The 18,701-nt window shown below is 44.3% G+C and overlaps 1 protein-coding gene across 2 annotated transcripts; it reads left to right on the plus strand.

Annotated features, from left to right (window-relative positions):
- The first annotated feature begins 3,410 nt into the window (after positions 1-3,410).
- Positions 3,411-17,356, plus strand: TWF1 (twinfilin actin binding protein 1). 2 transcript variants are annotated; one of them, XM_081022406.1, is made up of 9 exons: positions 3,411-3,538; positions 6,503-6,580; positions 7,826-8,004; positions 9,727-9,822; positions 11,921-12,025; positions 13,146-13,271; positions 14,380-14,530; positions 15,069-15,190; positions 16,376-17,356. In XM_081022406.1, exons 1-9 carry the CDS (start codon positions 3,514-3,516, stop codon positions 16,544-16,546), a joined length of 1,053 nt encoding a protein of 350 aa, XP_080878532.1. In that variant the 5' UTR covers positions 3,411-3,513; the 3' UTR covers positions 16,547-17,356. The 2 variants fall into 2 exon arrangements, with proteins under 2 accessions (XP_080878532.1, XP_080878533.1); XM_081022407.1 differs by lacking the exon at positions 3,411-3,538 and having other exon boundaries at positions 7,831-8,004.
- The last annotated feature ends 1,345 nt before the right edge of the window (positions 17,357-18,701 follow it).

Here is an 18,701-nt window from a genome sequence, read left to right on the forward strand (position 1 = left end):
TGGTAGCTTCGAGAGCACTGTCTAACCATCTTGTCCTCTGTCGTCCCTTCTCCTTGTGCCCTCCATCTTTCCCAACATCAGGGTCTTTTCCAGGGAGTCTTCTCTTCTCATGATGTGGCCAAAGTATTGGAGCCTCAGCTTCAGGATCTGTCCTTCCAGTGAGCACTCAGGGCTGATTTCCTTCAGAATGGATAGGTTTGATCTTATTGCAGTCCATGGGACTCTCAAGAGTCTCCTCCAGCACCATAATTCAAAAGCATCAATTCTTCGGCGATCAGCTTTCTTTATGGTCCAGCTCTCACTTCCATACATCACTACTGGGAAAACCATAGCTTTAACTATACGGACCTTTGTTGGCAAGGTGATGTCTCTGCTTTTTAAGATGCTGTCTAGGTTTGTCATTGCTGTTCTCCCAAGAAAATACCAGGGGGTACAGTGGTGCCCCGCAAGACGAATGCCTCGCAAGACGGAAAACTCGCTAGACGAAAGGGTTTTCCGTTTTTTGAGCTGCTTCGCAAGACGAATTTCCCTATGGGCTTGCTTCGCAAGACGAAAACGTCTTGCAAGTTTGTTTCCTTTTTCTTAACACCGTTAATACAGTTGCGACTTGACTTTGAGGAGCAACTCATAGAACGCAGTGCACATAGTAGCCTTTTTTGAGGTTTTTAAAGACTTTGGTGATTTTTGAAGCTTTTCCAAAACTTCTTTTGCAGCCATTTGGTAAGTTAAGCTTTTAAAACTTTTGGGGGGGGTTTGGATTTTGGGTTGGGGTGTTTGGAATTCAAGAACTTGGTGTTGGGGAGGGGTTTGCAAGAATCTGGAAGCTTGTGTGTGTTTTTCTGCATTTTTATGATTTTCTGTGACCATTGGGCCACTCTGCTGTTTTTTTTAAAAAAAATCTGGATTTGAATTTCTGTGTGCTGGGTGGCTGGGGGAACAGTTGGGGAGGTGTTTGCAAGAATCTGGAAGCTTGTGTGTGTTTTTCTGCATTTTTATGATTTTCTGTGACCATTGGGCAACTCTGCTGTTTTTTTAAAAAAATTCTGGGTTTGAATTTTGAAATGCTCTTTACAGTATGTGTGACTTTAAAGAGCACTTTATAAACTCTTGTTGTACCAAATTTGGCTTTGTTTGGACTTTTTTTGACCATAGGAACGCATTAATTGATTTTCAATGCATTCCTATGGGATTTCGTGCTTCGCAAGACGAAAAATTCGCTAGACGAAAAAATTCACGGAACGAATTAATTTCGTCTTGCGAGGCACCACTGTAATTCCCATTGATTCAACAGGGCTTATTTCTGAGTAAATCTGTAGTGCAAGGGTGGGGAACCTCAGCCAAGTATGGTCCTGTAGTACTCTGTTTAGTCCTTTAGTTGGAATCTCCTGCCTGGCCACTGCAAAAGCAGGATGCTAGACTAGATGGGCTGCTGGCTGGATCCATTAACCCCTTCCTATGTCCTTGAACATTTTTGTCAGCCTGAAATGTGCCCTCAACCAATCCTCTTGCATGTCTGGATGCAGAAGAAGGGCGAGTAAGCCTGTGGTGTGGGTTCTCAAAGGGTATGGGTGCACCACACTTGTGTGGCAGAAGAGGGTGGCAAGTGTGGCAGGACAATAAAAGAAGCATCTAAACATTTCAGTGTAGTACAGCATAATTATTATTTTTTTAATTTGCAGAATATGGATAGATCTCTTTTCAATCTAATTTGTCTGTCTCAATTTAGAGTTAATATAAATGAGAGTACCTGGCAAAAGCAAGCTCATGACTCTCACTGAGTTTGTATATACAGTACATAAGGTACATATGTAAGAGGCTTGTTTATTATTATATTTTGGGAATCATTCAACTTCTTATGTAGTTGCATTGTTTTACTTTCTGGATGCCCCGTGATCATATTATAAAGTCATCTTGTTCTATGTTATAAATCAAGCACTGTTTGGAGTTGTTTCTTTTTGTTTTCCAATGCATTTCTCACCAATAAAAAAATTCAGTGTGGAGCAAGCAAATTTTTATTTTTACAGTGTGGCCCAGAGAAAAAAGCTTGAGGACCACTGCTGTGGAGAAACTAGCCTCCTGTACAAAAGCAGACCCTCCAAGTGTCCCTATTTTCCAGGGACAATCCCGGATTTACAGAAGTCATCTCAGTTCTGATTTGATCCTGGAATGTCCCACTTTTCCTTAGGACGTCCATTTTCATTAGAGAAATGTTGGAGGATATGGAGTTATGCTACGCCTGAACCAAGGAGATAAGTAACTGTGCAACCATTAGAAGACACCTGAAGGCAGCCCTGTGTAGGGCAGTTTCTGAATGTGTAATATTTTATTATGTTGTATATATGTTGAAAGCTGTCCAGAGTGGCTGAGGCAACCCAGTCAGATGGACAGAGTAAAATTATTTATTCTTATTATTATTAGTTGTTGTTGTTTGTTGTTGTTGTTGTTGTAGCAGGAACTCTTTTTAAAATAATAATAAGTTTTTTGTCATGGGGGGCTGGAATGGATATACACCCAATGCTTGAGCCAAAAAAATCCCCTATATCTGTAATCAATAAAGTCGTGGTCATTCCTAACCCAGGAGGACTCCCCTGCCGAGCGCCTGAGGGCCCCGGTCCTGCTACTCACTACCTGGCCTAGGGCAGGGCTGACAGACTCCATAAAGTCTGTTTTTTTTTACGTATGTCGTTTTAAACTGTGATATTAATGCTGTATTCTTAGTTTTAGATTTTATGTGGAAATTGTTTTCCATTTGGTTGTGTATTTTTTTGATGTGGTTTATTGTTTATGATTTTTGTAACCTTGTCATATTGTAAGCCGCCTTGAGCATGGTTTTTAACTGTGGAAAGGCGGCATACAAATAAAATGATGGTGATTGTCTGCTTGAGTTTATTAATCACATTTTACATTTAGTTGGGGGGGGGATGGCGGCACTGTGACAGGTCTGCAACAAACAAACTTCGTGGTGAGTTTCTCCACCTTTTTCAAACAACAAAACCCCCACTGGTGATGATTATTATGGAAAAGAACTGGTGATGGAAAAGAACGTGCCTATTTTCATCGGAGAAAAGTTGGAGGAGCTAGGGTTGCCATAATTCAAAAAGTGAAGGGGGGGCAAAGTTGTGGAGCTTTTTAATGCAAAATCTAAAGTTTTCGAGCTACTTTTAGGGAAATCCGCCAAAATCTAGACATCCGACGTGGGTTTCTATACGTCAGCTGGCGGTGCAACTTGCACAGGGACCGGGGGATGCCGGTTTCCAGCAGCTCCGGGGCGCAGGAAGAGCACATGGCAGCGGCGACTCCGCCGCTTCCCCGGCGCCTCCAGCCCGAGTCCCGGCGCTGCCGCTTCGCCGGAAGGAGCCTCCGTCGGGGCCCAGGCGAGCTGGGCGCTGAGTGGCGGCGGCGCGTCACGTGCGCGTCCCGGGCCGGTCTGCTGGCTCTCTTTCCCCGGCGCCGCCTCCTGCCTTTGCCCCCGGCCCGAGAGGCGGCGGTTCCCGGCGGCGGCTGCTCGGCGTCATGTCCCACCAGACCGGCATCCAAGGTACCGACCCCCTTCTCGGGCAGCAGCACCCGCGGCTTCCCCCGGCGCCCCTCCCTTGGCGCTGGATCCTTCCCAATGAATGGCTCCCCACCTCTCTCTCTCTCTCTCTCTCTGCCCTGCACGGAGATCGGGCCAAACTTCCGGCGTCTGAATGCAAAAGTAACTTGGAAGGACCCGGTTCTCCCTTTCCACCCTCAACTTCATGGCATCCTAAAGCCGGTTCCGAAAGGGGAAGGGCGGCGGCGGCAGCTCAGCCTCTGAGCGCGCGCAGAATGCCTTTCACCGTCTCCAGAATTGTAGTGCGGCAAGAGGGCCCGAGGGTCATCTAGCCCAACCCCCAGCACTGCGGGAATCCTACCCAACGTGGGATTCGAACCCGCGACCCTGAGACTACAGACTGAGCCACAGCCGTGATTCACCCTCCACCCACCCACTAGGGGAAGAGGGTCCAAGTCAGTGGGTGTGGATTTCAGACGGTCAAATTTGAACCCCGGCTTGTGCATGCACACGTTCCCTCTTTTAAGATACCGTATGGGAGCAACTCCTGGGGCTGGTGTTGCTTTGCCCCCCCCCCGTAAAATATTTGAAGGGGCTGCCCCCCCATAAGTGGATGGGCATTGCCATTCAAATGCCCCGCGTCTTGTGATGCATTACGCAGCCCACCCAATTTATCAGATTTAAGTTGGCATCCCTGATTCACCTTAGTTGTTGTTTTTTTTTTAATTGTTTGTTTGCTGCGGACTCAACTCCAAGGTCCGGGCGACTGAGTCTGATAGTTTGATCCAAATCTAAGGCGGCCTCTTGAGCTAGAAAATCACAAGTCAACACACACACACACACACACACACACACACAAAAGCCATCCTGCAAAGCGGAGTTTTTGCCCAGTGCAACGTGCTCAGTTGCCGCCGAGGCGAGGGCGCGCGGGCGACGTGAGCAGATGTCCTCTTCCCGTTAAAGCCGGAGGGGGCGGAGCAGGCTGCCGCTAGCCTCCTTCGACCTGCACCTGCCCGCAGACTTGACGACTGGCGTTGCAAAAGCCTGTGCTGCAAAGCGAGGAGCGACGGTGCTGCAAAGTTCTTCAACTCTCTCCTGCTTGCTTTGCGCTCCAGAATACCATATACAGTATAGGAATATATCACAGCCTGGTACAGCGTACAGTATATGCATACGTCAAACTGGAAGGAAAACCCACTGTGGGACTTAACTTCCCCCAAAGAGGAGCCTGATGCAAATCCCCTTGAAATCCCGTAATACCTAACAGGATCAGGGAGTTCCCAGGTTGTGGTGGTGAGATCAAAGCATAGCTGGGTGAGATGGAGTTTGGATGCACAGGCAGAAAAAATCAGCAACTGCTGGTTATTAATTGCTGTGTATTGTCTTGCTGCAGTGTGGAGAGAAGCTTTGCCAGTTAAATTGCTCCTTTTTTAGATAGGAAAATTAAATAGTGCCGGGGGAAATTACTGCCGTATAAACGCGCAAAAGAGACTAGTTGCATCTTTTGAAAGGCTATTGTGTATCAGTGATCAGATAAAGACGTGTCATTTGGGCTGCGTGATTAGGATTAGGCATGGTTTTTAATGGGTCTTCTGAAAAAATTCTTTCGCTTCCTAGAATGTTCTTCAAAACATTCAAAAGGGGAGGACTTATCCCTGCCCAAAGTGGCTTTGTGGAGCTGACACAATTCAGTGCTTTTGCTTTCCTTAGCCTAAGGAGGCAAAAGATCAATTTACAGCGGTTGTAGCTCAGTAACATTCACGTGACTCTTTTTGTATGTTAGTTCCTGTAGGAAAATGTTTTTAAGTTGCTATGCATGACTCATCTATTGATTGTCATACCTGGGCAGTTAAAAGCACATTATACACACACACACACACACACACACACACACACACACATTTAAAAACCCCTAGGAAATTTGAAGTGATGGGTTGTGGCATCAGAAATTGAGACTGTAATCCTAACCCTATTTACCTGGGAATTTACTTCTGAATAGACATGGTTAAGATAGTGTTTGTCAGCTGCAATTCTGTGCTTGCTTACTTGGACACAATCCACAGCACACTAGAGAATAAACTGCACTGAAGATAGTGGGGTTTACTTCTGAGTAAGCATGCAAAGGATTGTACTGTAAGTATAATGTTGCATTGTTTGAAGTTCAGATGAACACTTTAAGGCAGATACCACTTAGTTTGTTGATCAAAAGGATGCTTATTTTAAAAAATGAACAATATATTTTATTGGTTAAACCACTTGGTGTTAAAAATAAATAAAACCTTTTAATTACATGGAGCTTTTCATCAGGAAAGTTAGTTTACTTGCAGGGATCTCTGTTACAAAACCATCCTGGGGATATCGGTAAAAATTGCTCATATTTGTGCAGGTCCCCTTGTGACCTTTGTTGATTAGTCTGTTTGATAGAAAGCATTCACCTGTCACCAATCTGCTGTGAATTGTAGATTTACCAGTGTCCACAGCCAATACGCTAAAAAAAATCCTCCAGAAAAACATCGTCCAAACACATCAGATATTGTGGTTAAAGCTTTAGGTTAAAGCAGGCTTAGAGTAACATCATATAAAACAATGTAACTTTGTTGCATGTCAGCAAAAGAAACTTACTAACACCAAAGGGAATTTAGGTGGCACAATTTCTTGCCTGAACCACTATCTTGATGTACACCTAATGAAGTCCACATTTCTTTGACTTGTATACCAATTTATCGCCTCCTAAGAGGTTTACATATCTCGAGAAAAAAGTCAATATTTATGATAACCCCCTCTTCTGCTGATGCCAGTAAAGGTACATAGAACAGCTGAGAGCATTTCCTTTCAAACATTTGCCAAAAAAAGAGTAATATAGATGATGCCCTTACTTTAACATTTCATAATGTTCAACTGTGCTCTATTGTACCACTTTGTACAAAGCGAATGGGGTCAATCTTCTTTCCTTTTATATTTTTGCAGCTAGCGGCGAAGTCCAAGAAACCTTTGCTAGAGCCAGAAACGGACAATACAGGTTTTTGAAAATAGTTATTGAAAATGGTAAGTGGTTACTTTCCTAACCTTCGGTTTTCATTTGCAAAGAAGCATCGCTTCCCATCTTGAATATACCATTTCTTGAACCAAGGGCTGCTTGTCAATAAGATTTGCTTAAATGTTCGCCACCTTAATATTAATTTTGTGATTAAATAAAATCATAAACATAATTAACAGTGTAAACCAACACATGTCTACTCGGAAGCAATTCCCCCTGCGTTCAGTACGGCTTACTCCAAAGTAAGTGAGCATCGGACTTCAGGTTTAGAGTACTTTTTTACAATGGTTCATGTAAGATTCATTGTTCTTCCCATCAGAGTCAAGGAAAACCAGCATTGACCAATATCTCCCAGTATACTGGTTGCTTTGGGTTGTATCCAGTGCAAGTTCTACTCAGAGTAGATCCACTGAAATTAAGGACCACCTTAATTAAGGACCACTTACTCCTCTTACCTGAAAGAGGAGGGTCTGTAGCTTAGTGGTAGTCATCTGCTTTGCATGAAGAAGATCTCAGGTTCAGCCCCCCACCAATATCTCTAGGTCCAAGGCTGGGAAAGAACCCTACCTGAAATTCTGCAGAGCTGCTCAGGTCAATACCACATAATAAATAATCTATAGCCATATTAATAATAATAAGAAGAAATTTCATTTATACCCCACCCTCCCCGGCCAGAGCCGGGCTCAGGGCAGCTAACACCAGTAAGATTACAGTAAAAACATAATAGGAAAAAAACAACCAATTTAAAATACAGGTTAAAATGCAATTTAAAATATTATTGAGACCTTATAGGCCTGTGTTTTCCTCAGCTGTCAATCTGAAGTTTGTTTCTTTGATGGGTAACCCTGGTTCAGAATTTAAAGTGTTTCCATGATTATGATTATTATAATTATTTTTAAAAGTTTTATATCTCCAAGGATAAATGCTCGATTTCTTCTTCAATCCGTTCTCAATTTCTAAATGCAAAATTGCATTTCAAATATCCCTTTTTTAAAAAATGATGAATATTCATATGTATTAGAGAAATATACAATCTTGGCCTTCTGTCTTTAGACACCTAACATTCCAGAGTAATTTTTTATGAAAAGATTAAACTTCTGGCTTCCTATCATTCTGTTAATGGAGTGAATTACTCTTTGTACTACTTCTTTACCCTCTTGTACTTAAGCACTGACTTAGTGTACATTCAGCAGATTTCAAAACAAAGTACAGTATCAGTTTTTGCCTGCCATGTACCAACTCTGTCTTCACAGAACAGCTGACTGTGGGATCAGCAAGACAAGCTGTTGGATCCTGGGAAGCGGATTATGATTCCTTTGTTCTCCCACTCCTTGAAGAAAAGCAGCCATGTTATATTCTTTATAGATTAGATTCTCAAAATGCCCAAGGATATGAGTGGATCTTTATTGCATGGTCACCAGACCATTCTCCTGTAAGTAATGGAATGAAATATCAAGTGACTTAAAAACACAAGTTGAACTTCCAAGCCATGATTGACTGGTTTTGTGTTTTGTTTTTAAGCGAACTATTGACTTCCTTTTAATCCAGGGGTGGGCAACTTAAAAAACCCAACTGGTATCAAAGGTCAGCCAGCAATGTTGACCAAACTCTGTACCTTGGTTTGTGAACAGCCTAGTTCCCGAACAAATCGGCTCCTGAACGTCGCAAACCTGGAAGTGACTGTTCCGGTTTGTGAACTATTTTTGGAAGGCAAATGTCCGACGGGGCTTCCGCGGTTTCTGATTGGCTGCAGGAGCTTCCTGCAGCCAATCGGAAGCCGTGATTTGGTTTTCAAACATTTTGGAAGTCGAATGGACTTGCGGAACAGATTCTGTTCAACTTCCAAGGTACGACTATATTATATTAATAGAGAACTGGGCAATGTGTGCTCCTCCAGATATTGTTTGGCTTCCACCTCCCATCATCCCCAGCCAGTATGATAAATGGTTAGGGATGATGCGAGTTGTAGCCTGGCAACATCTGTAACAGTTATTTGCTCTCACAGCAAGTGTTTGAGCCTCTCCTTCCCCTACACACCCATGTAGCCCCATAGTGCTCTCTCACATGGCTGTGGCCAGTATGGAAATACTTTAACTGTATGAATGAAGCCAGACTTACAAGTCCTGGCTAAGAGACAACCAATTAGGTTGGAGAACACAGTCAATCCCTTGAATGTAATTGTGGCAGCCACAACTCTTACAGTGGAATAACATTCTGGCACCAGGCTACAGGGAACCAGGCAGAGGGCCTTCTCGGTAGTGGCACCAGCCCTGTGGAACGCCCTCCCACCAGATGTCAAAGAGAACAACAGCTACCAGACTTTTAGAAAACATCTGAAGCAGTGGTGTAGCGTGGGTTGTCAGCACCCGGGGCAAGGCAAGTAATTTGCGCCCCCTAAGTGAGAGAGAGTGAGTGAGCCAGGTAGGGGCAGAGAGCTGCGAGCACGAGCGCGCCCCCCCCCAGATGTTGCGCCCGGTGCGGCCGGCCCCCCCTGCACCCCCCACGCTACGCTACTGATCTGAAGGCAGTCTTGTTTAGGGAAGCTTTTAATGTTTGATGCATTACTGTATTTTAATATTTTGTTGGAAGCCGCCCAGAGTGGCTGGAGAAGCCCAGCCAGATGGGTGGGGTATAAATAATTTACTATTATTATTATTATTATTATTATTACCATGACTTCTTCTATGCCACTATGTGGGGCTGCTGTATTGGGCTAGTGGTTGAAGGAACGATATCTTAAAGCACAACAAATACATCTAGGGAATGAAGCTGGTAACCTTTGCTGTTTGGTTCCTCCAGTGATACAGGGTTCAGTGCTCATAGAGCTTTTATGAGCAGTAAGATGGCCAGTACTTCGGTCACAAATGGTGAACTGAGCTTGTTGGTGAAGGTTCACTGGGTTGTACCCAGAGCCAGCTGAGCAGATTCTGCAGTGCGCTGGCAGGCAGTAGTTCTCCAGGGTTTCAGGCGGAGCAGTCCCAGCTATACTTGGAGATGCCAGGGATTGAATCTGAAACCTTCTACATGAGCTGTGGCTGTAGCTTGTCATAGCAGAAAGCAAGGCCCAGTGGTTTTATGCCTTTGGGGAGTCACTTTTGCCTGAAACATCCACTTATCTGGCTTCCAAGGCAAAAACTCAATCTACTCTTGGCAGGTTCGTCAGAAAATGTTGTATGCAGCTACCCGGGCAACCCTGAAGAAAGAATTCGGAGGCGGACATATTAAAGACGAAGTGTTTGGAACCAACAAGGTGCGTATTCTGCAGAGGGATTTGCTTCTGAGCGACACCTTGGAAGCAATCTCTCTTCCATTTCTATGTGGCAACTGAAGTCCACTGAAGTCCTGTGCCGGCGTTATAGGCCCCTTGTTGGTTTAACAAGGGAGTAAGAAGCAGGGTGGGACGCGGGTGGCGCTGTGGGTTAAACCACAGAGCCTAGGATTTGCCCATCAGAAGGTCGGTGGTTCGAATCCCTGCAACGGGATGAGCTCCCATTTCTTGGTCCCTGCTCCTGCCCACCTAGCAGTTCGAAAGCACGTCAAAGTACAAGTCGATAAATAGGTACCACTCTGGCGGGAAGGTAAACAGCGTTTCCGTGCGCTGCTCTGGTTCGCCAGAAACGGCTTAGTCATGCTGGCCACATGACCCGGAAGCTGTACACTGGCTCCCTCGGCCAATAAAGCGAGATGAGCGCCGCAACCCCAGAGTGAGTCACAACTGCACCTAATGGTCAGAGTTCCCTTTACCTTTAAGAAGCAGGGCTGTGCTGCAGAACTCTGCTCTCAGCATCATGCGCCCCCCTGACATAGACCATAGAATTGTAGCATTGGAGGGGACCCTGAGGATCATCCAGTCCAACCCACTGCAATGCAGGAATATGCAGCTGCCCCATACTGGGATTGAACCTGCAACCTTGGCGTTATCAGCACCATGCTCTAGCCAACTGAGCTATCGGTGTGTGCAGCATGGACGTCCATCAGGAAGGGGTCTTTGCATCTCTAGCTGTACATACAGCTGGTTGCACCAAAGCCTCCTCCTTACAGATGTCTGTGCTGCGTGCATGGACATCAGGAAAATAGTCTGTTGTGTTGGGACTACACCGTAACAGTGCCACTCCTATGTTCACCACAGGATAGCTTTAAAAGAGCATTAGATAAATTCATGGAGATCAAAGTTATCAATAGCCATGATGACTATGTTCTGCCTCCACGGTCAGATGCATTATGTGTCGGAATGCCAGTTTCTGGGAACCACAGGTGGGCAAAATGCTGCTCCACTCAGGTCCAGCCTTTAAGCTTCCTGCGGGTATCTGGTTGCCCACTGTGAAAACAGGATGATGATAAGAATAAGAATAAGAATAAATTTATACCCCACCCTCTCCGGCCAGGGCTGGGCTTAGGGCGGCTAACATCGAATATAAATTCCAATAAAACGTAATAGGGAAAAAAACCCAGTTAATTAAAATACGGCTTAAAACACATCTTAAAATGCAGCCTCATTTTAGTAGTAGCCCATAAATCAAGACCATAAAGGGAGGAAACATCAGATATTCACCCGAGCCAGCTATCCATGATGGTCCTACATGGGCCAGTAAAAAAGGCAAGGGAAAATTTATATACCAAATCCCATATAAGGAGTCAGAGTGAGTCCAAGCTGAAGGCCAGGCGGAACAGCTCCGTCTTGAAGGCCCTGCGGAAAGATGTCAAATCCCACAGGGCCCTGGTCTCTTGTGACAGAGCATTCCACCAAGTCAGGGCCAGTGCTGAAAAGGCCCTGGCCCTAGTTGAGACCAATCTAACCTCCTTGCGGCTCGGGACCTCCAAAGTGTTTATGGACCTTAAGGTCCTCCTCGGGGCATACCAGGAGAGGCAGTCCCATAGGTACAAGGGTCCTAGGCTGCATAGGGCTTTAAAGGTCAAAACCAGCACCTTAAACCTGACCCTGTACCTCACCGGGAGCTAGTACAGCTCATAAAGCACTGGATGAATGTGGTCCCGGGGCGAGGACCCCATAAGGAGTCTCGTCACGGCATTCTGCACCCGCTGGAGTTTCTGGGTCAGCTTCAAGGGCAGCCCCACATACAGCAAGTTACAATAATCAAGCGTGGAGGTGACCGTCGCATGGATCACTGTGGCCAGATTAGGGCAAGAAAGGTAAGGGAGTAACTGTTGCACTCAATGGGTCCTTGGTCTAATGCAGCAGGCTTATCCCACATTCTTAACACAGGAGCCAAAAGGCCCACATAGCACTGTCATGAAGGTGTTCTTATAGTCAGAAGATCCCAAGTTGGGAAGCTTCAGAGAAGAATTTGGAAACTTGGGGGAAATGGCTGGGTTTTTTGTGTTCACAGGAGGATGTTTCGCTGAACGGTTACCGAAAGTACTTGGTAACTCAGTCCTCGCCTGCCCCTCTGACCGCAGCCGAAGAAGAACTTCGACAGATCAAGATTAACGAGGTATTGCACTTAGGCTTGGGAGCCAGGCATTTCTGCAACGCTGAAGGAACGACAGAAGTATATTGTAGGCCAAATTGTGAAATAGCTTCCGAGAGCCTACCAGGGTGGGTGGGGGCTGCTTCTAGTCCTAATTACCTTGTGCATAAACATCAGCACAAATAATGCATCTCCCAGGTTTGGTTTTGAATATCTGTGACTGTTTATGCTTTGAGGGGAAGAATTTCTTCCAAGGCCCGCTATAAAACAGTAGCCACGAGCACTAATTTCAGGAATTAAAATTTGCCACACTATATCCTGCATACATTCGTTTAGTTGGTGAAGAAAGCAAAATGAGGATCTTACAGTAGCTCTAGAATCTCTCCTCCAAAAGTTTTTTTAAAATGTTTTTCTGGTGTCTACCAGCCCATCCGGGACGTGGGTGGCGCTGTGGGTTAAACCACAGAGCCTAGGACCTGCTGATCAGAAGGTCGGCGGTTCGAATCCCCGCGACGGGGTGAGCTCCCATTGCTCGGTCCCTGCTCCTGCCAACCTAGCAGTTCAAAAGCACGTCAAATTGCAAGTAGATAAATAGGTACCACTCCAGCGGGAAGATAAATGGTGTTTCCGCACACTGCTCTGGTTCGCCAGAAGCAGCTTATTCATGCTGGCCACATGACCCAGAAGCTGTACGTCGGCTCCCTCGGCCAATAAAGCGAGATGAGCGCCGCAACCCCAGAGTCTGCCACGACTGGACCTAATGGTCAGGGGTCCCTTTACCTTTTACCAGCCCATCCACTTATTATTCCACATAAATTATTTGCATTGAAACAAATCCCCTTTTTTTCTGTCTGACTCTCACACAGAAAGAGAGACAAACTTTCCACTCTCCTGTGTGAGCCTTATTTGGCACGCTGCCGTTTCCTTTTTGTGAAGAAAACCCTCTTAAAGCCTCATTAAGAAATAAAGGTTTTGATGAGTACGGAACAGTTTAAAGTTCAAGATTTGAAATTCTACCACGAGGATCCTCCTCCTCTTTTGCATATAAATTTTCCACATGGCTCTACTTTGTGTGGAGCACAAACAGGATTCTCTAAGCTGTCACCTTTTTCAAGCTGCGTTGCTCTCTTGTTTTTCTTTTCAGGTACAAACTGACGTCAGTGTTGACACTAAGCACCAGACTCTACAAGGTGTAGCATTCCCTATAGCTAAAGAAGCCCTTCAGGCACTGGAAAAACTGAAAAACAAGCAGCTTAACTATGTGCAATTGGTGAGTACGCAGTTTCATCCTTTGAAGGTAATCCTGAACGTTATGAGCGTACAGGTTTCTCATTGTTGTTTGTGGAAATAGAAAAGGGACTCTGTTCTTAAAATTCCACATCTTATTACAAGCCGGATTTCTTATTACAAGTCTGGGTGGTGAACAGTTTGCCTCAATGGGCCAGATCCTTATCAGGATCAAATTTCACCGGTGAGGGTCATTTTGCCATCACATAATTGACAGGTGGGCGGGGCTGCCCACCTGCCACAATTCCTCTTTGTGCGATTCCCGCTTGGGAATCACATTGTGAGACCTATTGTCAAATTGCTTCTCTCCTCCCTCCCATGGAAATGGAGGGGGCGGGGAAACAAGGTTGGAGTTTGCAAGTGACAGCAGTAAGCTGGGCTCTTCCATTTTCCTGCTTTTGCATACAAAATGTAGTTTTATTTCTCTCCTCCGCACCGTGTGACAGGGGTGAGAGAAAAACCTGCGTTTTGAAAGCAAAAGCAGCAGAGAAGCCCCACTACAGTGGTACCTCAGGTTAAGCACTTAATTCATTCCGGAGGTCCGTACTTAACCTGAAATTGTTCTTAACCTGAAGCACCACTTTAGCTAATGGGGCCTCCTGCTGCCGCCGCACCGCTAGAGCATGATTTCTGTTCTCATCCTGAAGCAAAGTTCTTAACCTGAAGCACTATTTCTGGGTTAGCGGAGTCTGTAACCTGAAGCGTGTGTAACCTGAGGTGCCACTGTATTGCTGTCACTTGTAAACATCCACAGCAAGCAGGTTCAGCCTCTCTTTTCATCAGCTGATTGGGGGGTGGAGGAAGATGGGCAATCCTGCTTAGGGCTGAGTTCAGTTGTGCAATAAAGCTCTCCCTTCTCATCTGCTGAAGCCAGGGGTAGAATCCCGCCTAGCTGTGGATTCCAAAAGCGCTATTTGAAGCATTCCCCACTTCTTCTTTCAGTGAAGGAGGAGGTGGGTTGCTTCAGAGAATCTTTGGGCCACGATCGGCCAACAAGATTTCCCCCGCTCCTGCTCTAGTAGTATTTTGCTTGAATCAGAACGGCTTTTGCTACGCATCTTAATTCCAACCAATATTATGTGTGCTAACAGCAAATTGATATGAAAAATGAAACGATCGAACTGGCTAGTACACTCCCAACGGAGCTGAAGGACTTGCCGAAAAGAATTCCAAAGGACTCAGCACGGTACCATTTTTTCCTCTACAAACATTCCCACGAAGGAGACTACTTGGAATCAATAGGTATGCAAGTATTTCTGTGTATGAACTTGATTAGGTCTTTATAGCAGCAAGATTGATTTAGGGTTTTTTCCCAGCTTATTATCCTATATATATATATATATATATATATGCACACAGTGGTACCTCAGGTTAAGTACTTAATTCATTCTGGAGGTCCGTTCTTTACCTGAAACTGTTCTTAACCTGAAGCACCACTTTAGCTAATGGGGCCTCCTGCTGCTGCCGCACCGCTGGAGCACGATTTCTGTTCTCATCCTGAAGCAAAATTCTCAACCCGAGGTACTATTTCTGGGTTAGCAGAGTTTATAACCTGAAGCGTATGTAACCTGAGGTACCACTGTGTGACTGTATGTGTGTGTGTGCGTGTATATATATATATATATATATATGTATGTGTATATATATATATATATATATATATATATATATATGGTCTTCCAATCTTAGAAAGGAAGTGCTTAATCATTCAACCTTTGCAACAAGTCTTATTAAAGGATTATATTTGGAATAATCTCTCACCGCTTGAAACATTCTGCAGTTTTTATCTACTCCATGCCGGGCTATATGTGCAGTATACGAGAACGGATGCTCTACTCTAGCTGCAAGAGTCCTCTTCTAGAAATTGTAGAAAGACAACTGTGGATGCAGATCATCAGAAAGGTAATGGGGTTGCGTAATTTTTGTGCTGCACCATCCCACAGATGTAGGTCCCTGCATGCTTGTTCTTCTCATTTATTTTTACCTGAGAGATGGATGGAACAGACAGTGCTGAGCACTGTTGCAAAAATACTGTGCACGTACAGAAGTGCAGGGGTTTGGAACGCAAATTTGGATGGCCTGCCAAATCTTGGGTTCCCCCATTTTTGGCATACCATTTCACCAGCAGGCTGGGCCTCCTCAGCTGCCAATGAGCTGCCATCACTATGATGCAAGGCGATCCATTTTTCCTATGGATAACTAGGTGGACCTATGTCCATTGATTTCATTATGCTTAGGTGTACCTAACCCTGCAGAGGATTGGACTGCATTTTTAAAAAATATTATCCTTTCTATTCTGTTAGCCAAGTTTAACCAATATAAAATAACCACTAGTTAACTCTGATCCACCAACAGATGGTTCTGCATGCTATTTCATACAGCGCCATCAGAGTGCGTGGTGCTTTATAGCCATGCAGGGGGGGGAAATCGATTATATTTTATTAAATTTCAACATTTTAAACATATACAGTCAAAACACACATTTGCATTTTCTCTCATTTTTGTTGACTTCCCACCTCTTTTCCCATGGAGTTGTTGTTTCTCTACTTCTGCTGCACCCTATCTTCTATCTATCAAATAATAACCATAATACAGTGGTACCTCAGGTTAAGTACTTAATTCGCTTCAGAGGTCCGTTCTTAACCTGAAACTGTTCTTAACCTGAAGCACCACTTTAGCTAATGGGGACTCCTCCTGCTGCTGCGCCGCCAGAGCACAATTTCTGTTCTCATCCTGAAGCAAAGTTCTTAACCTGAAGCACTATTTCTGGATTAGCAGAGTCTGTAACCTGAAATGTATGTAACCTGAAGCGTATGTAACCCGAGGTACCACTGGATTATAATCTAAGTACTTTGGTTGCTCATAGCTCAAATCTTGCTTGCCAGTTCATCATACTATAATATTTCTTTAAATAGTCTGGAAAAAGCAACCATTCTTCATAAAACACTCAGCCATGCAAAGATGTTACACTGATACTGACTCTCATGTGTTTCTTTGGATGAGAGTCATAAGGCGTATGAAACTGTCAGCAGTGCAGGAACCATATCCTTCGCATTTATCCTTACGCTTCTTCTCCAAATCACTTAGATTGAAATCGGCGATGGGGAAGAGTTAACTGCCGACTTCCTTTATGAAGAAGTTCATCCCAAGCAACATGCACACAAGCAGAGTTTTGCTAAGCCGAAAGGACCCGCAGGCAAAAGGGGAATCCGAAGGCTGATCAGGGGCCCGGCAGAAGCCGAAACACCTACTGACTAAATGCAGCGCCGGGAACAGAAGCGTTACGGTGTGGGGTAGGGAACCCACCCTAGCCTTTAGAAATGAACTGAAAGCATTCCACACCCCTCTTTTTCCAGGAGAATAAGGTGACCTGTGATTTTTCGCTGCACTTGAGACGCCACCTTAGATGTTACAAGGTCCACAGCCTGTGGTTGTAATGACTTGGGTTAAACTAAAACTAGAAGCTTGTATAAGGTTAATTCTAATATGAATTAATATCATAGCCTTACAGTTCAACACTACTCTATATGTAACATATATAGGTCTGAAGTCAGTTTAGTGACAACATAAAATGGATCATTAGCTAGATATTGAATTTTTTTCTCTCGCATTATCTACTTTTTAGGGGGCTGCTGCTTTAGAATAAAAATTGGCAGGACTGGGCCCTGTTTTTCTCCATTGTACTTCCCCTGTCCTTCTACAAACTAACAGTGCAATATTTTATTCCACTGTTTTCATACCATGATCCTAAACATTTATTTGGAAGCAAATTCCGCGGAGATTCATGGGCCTTTATTCCAACTAGATGTTTAAGATCTGGCTGTCGCAAGACTGAAACCTGACTCATTTGATACAGGGACCCAAAATTATATTCTTTGTAGCCTTCTAACAATACATTTCTGGTCTTCTGAGAGAATAACACTATTATTTTTTACATAAATCATGTTTGGCAATAAAGTTAAGCACTACATGTTTAAAAAATGTGATTCTGTAAGCAACACCAAGTGCTATGAAATAAGAGTTTTCACCATCCAAATCATTCTGATCTAATTAAATTATGAAAACTGCTGTGATGTGATTGACTCTCAGTTCTGGCCCGGTTCATGAGCAAACCATTAAGCGTATCCTCATGTGTTTCTTGTATCTAAGTAAAGATGTTCTCCAGGCAGCAGGTATGAAATAATAAAATGGTTGTAGTTTGAAACAAACTAATATGTTTAGGTTGAGGAAGCAAGCCTTTCCCAGCTGATTTAATGCAATCGGATTAAGCAAAAACTATCTGTTTCTGTTGAACAACAGCCGCAGCTGATGCAAACCATGAACAACTGCTTCCCAGTAAGTGAACAGTTAAAGTACACATATGGTCACCATCCCAGCTTTCTACGTTAAATAATCTGTGCTTCTTACTGAGGTCCCCAAATGTTTATCTCCTAGCCATTTTTAGCAGTTTGTTTTGGAAGTAAATTCTATTGAATTCACTAGGGCTTTATGTAACCGACATTCCCTGCCTTAAGTTGATCTTTCTTAACCTTCAGATCACTAAACTGCTTCCGTGGCTTTTTGTCTCTCCTTCCCAGTATAAATGGTAGGCGAGAGCTTGTTTTAAAGGAAACAATTTGTTTAAATTTAAAAGGTTGCTGAAAAGAAAGCGTTTCACCTTTCCATGGAACTTTCGCAGATCACTGTTAATCACAAACGTTTGGCTCTCTTGTAATGTCAGCATATTAATGCCGCTCTACTGTGATCATGGCTAAACACTTCCTTACTGGAATAACAAAAGGACTGAGTTGTAAGCTAATTTGGATGGCAACCTGCCATCACTGCTGTAGATCAAGAATGGTGCTGCTGGGGTATCCCTGACCTATAGCCAAGCTGTATGGGGCTGAAGGGCGTTGGAATCCAATGAAATCTAGAGGACCACAGATTCCCCATTCCTGCTGTAGGTTGTTCCAGGTTCAGTGCAGGAATAGCCCACCAGATGTTGGGACTCCAACTCCTACCAGCCCCAGCCAATAGTGAGAGATGATGGGAACTGTACTCCAACAACACATGGAGCATGCCATGTTGGTTACTCCCTGAAATGAAGACACTGCATTTTACTTTGGTTCTGCTAGGGGAATAGTTCCCTCTTTACAGTAGCTTGCTTCTTCCAAAACGCTCCAATAAATTTGAACCCAGGGGAGCTGGTGGAAGGACTTCAGAACTTCACTTCCTGTCCTAAAATGGCATTGGCTGGAACGATGAGATTGCGGCTATGCTCTTTCGGCAACATGGAACTGCCGCAAATGAAAAATGGCATAGGCTCCTTGGTTTAAAACAGAATGGGAAAACCCCCGAAATGTGCCTTCTATTGCATATTTTAACACATGCATCACTAGACAGTTTTGCATAGTGTATTGCTGCAGATTAAGCA

The sequence above is a fragment of the Podarcis pityusensis genome (genome assembly GCF_964106645.2).
Source record: "Podarcis pityusensis genome assembly, chromosome: 10".
Lineage (NCBI taxonomy): Eukaryota > Metazoa > Chordata > Lepidosauria > Squamata > Lacertidae > Podarcis > Podarcis pityusensis.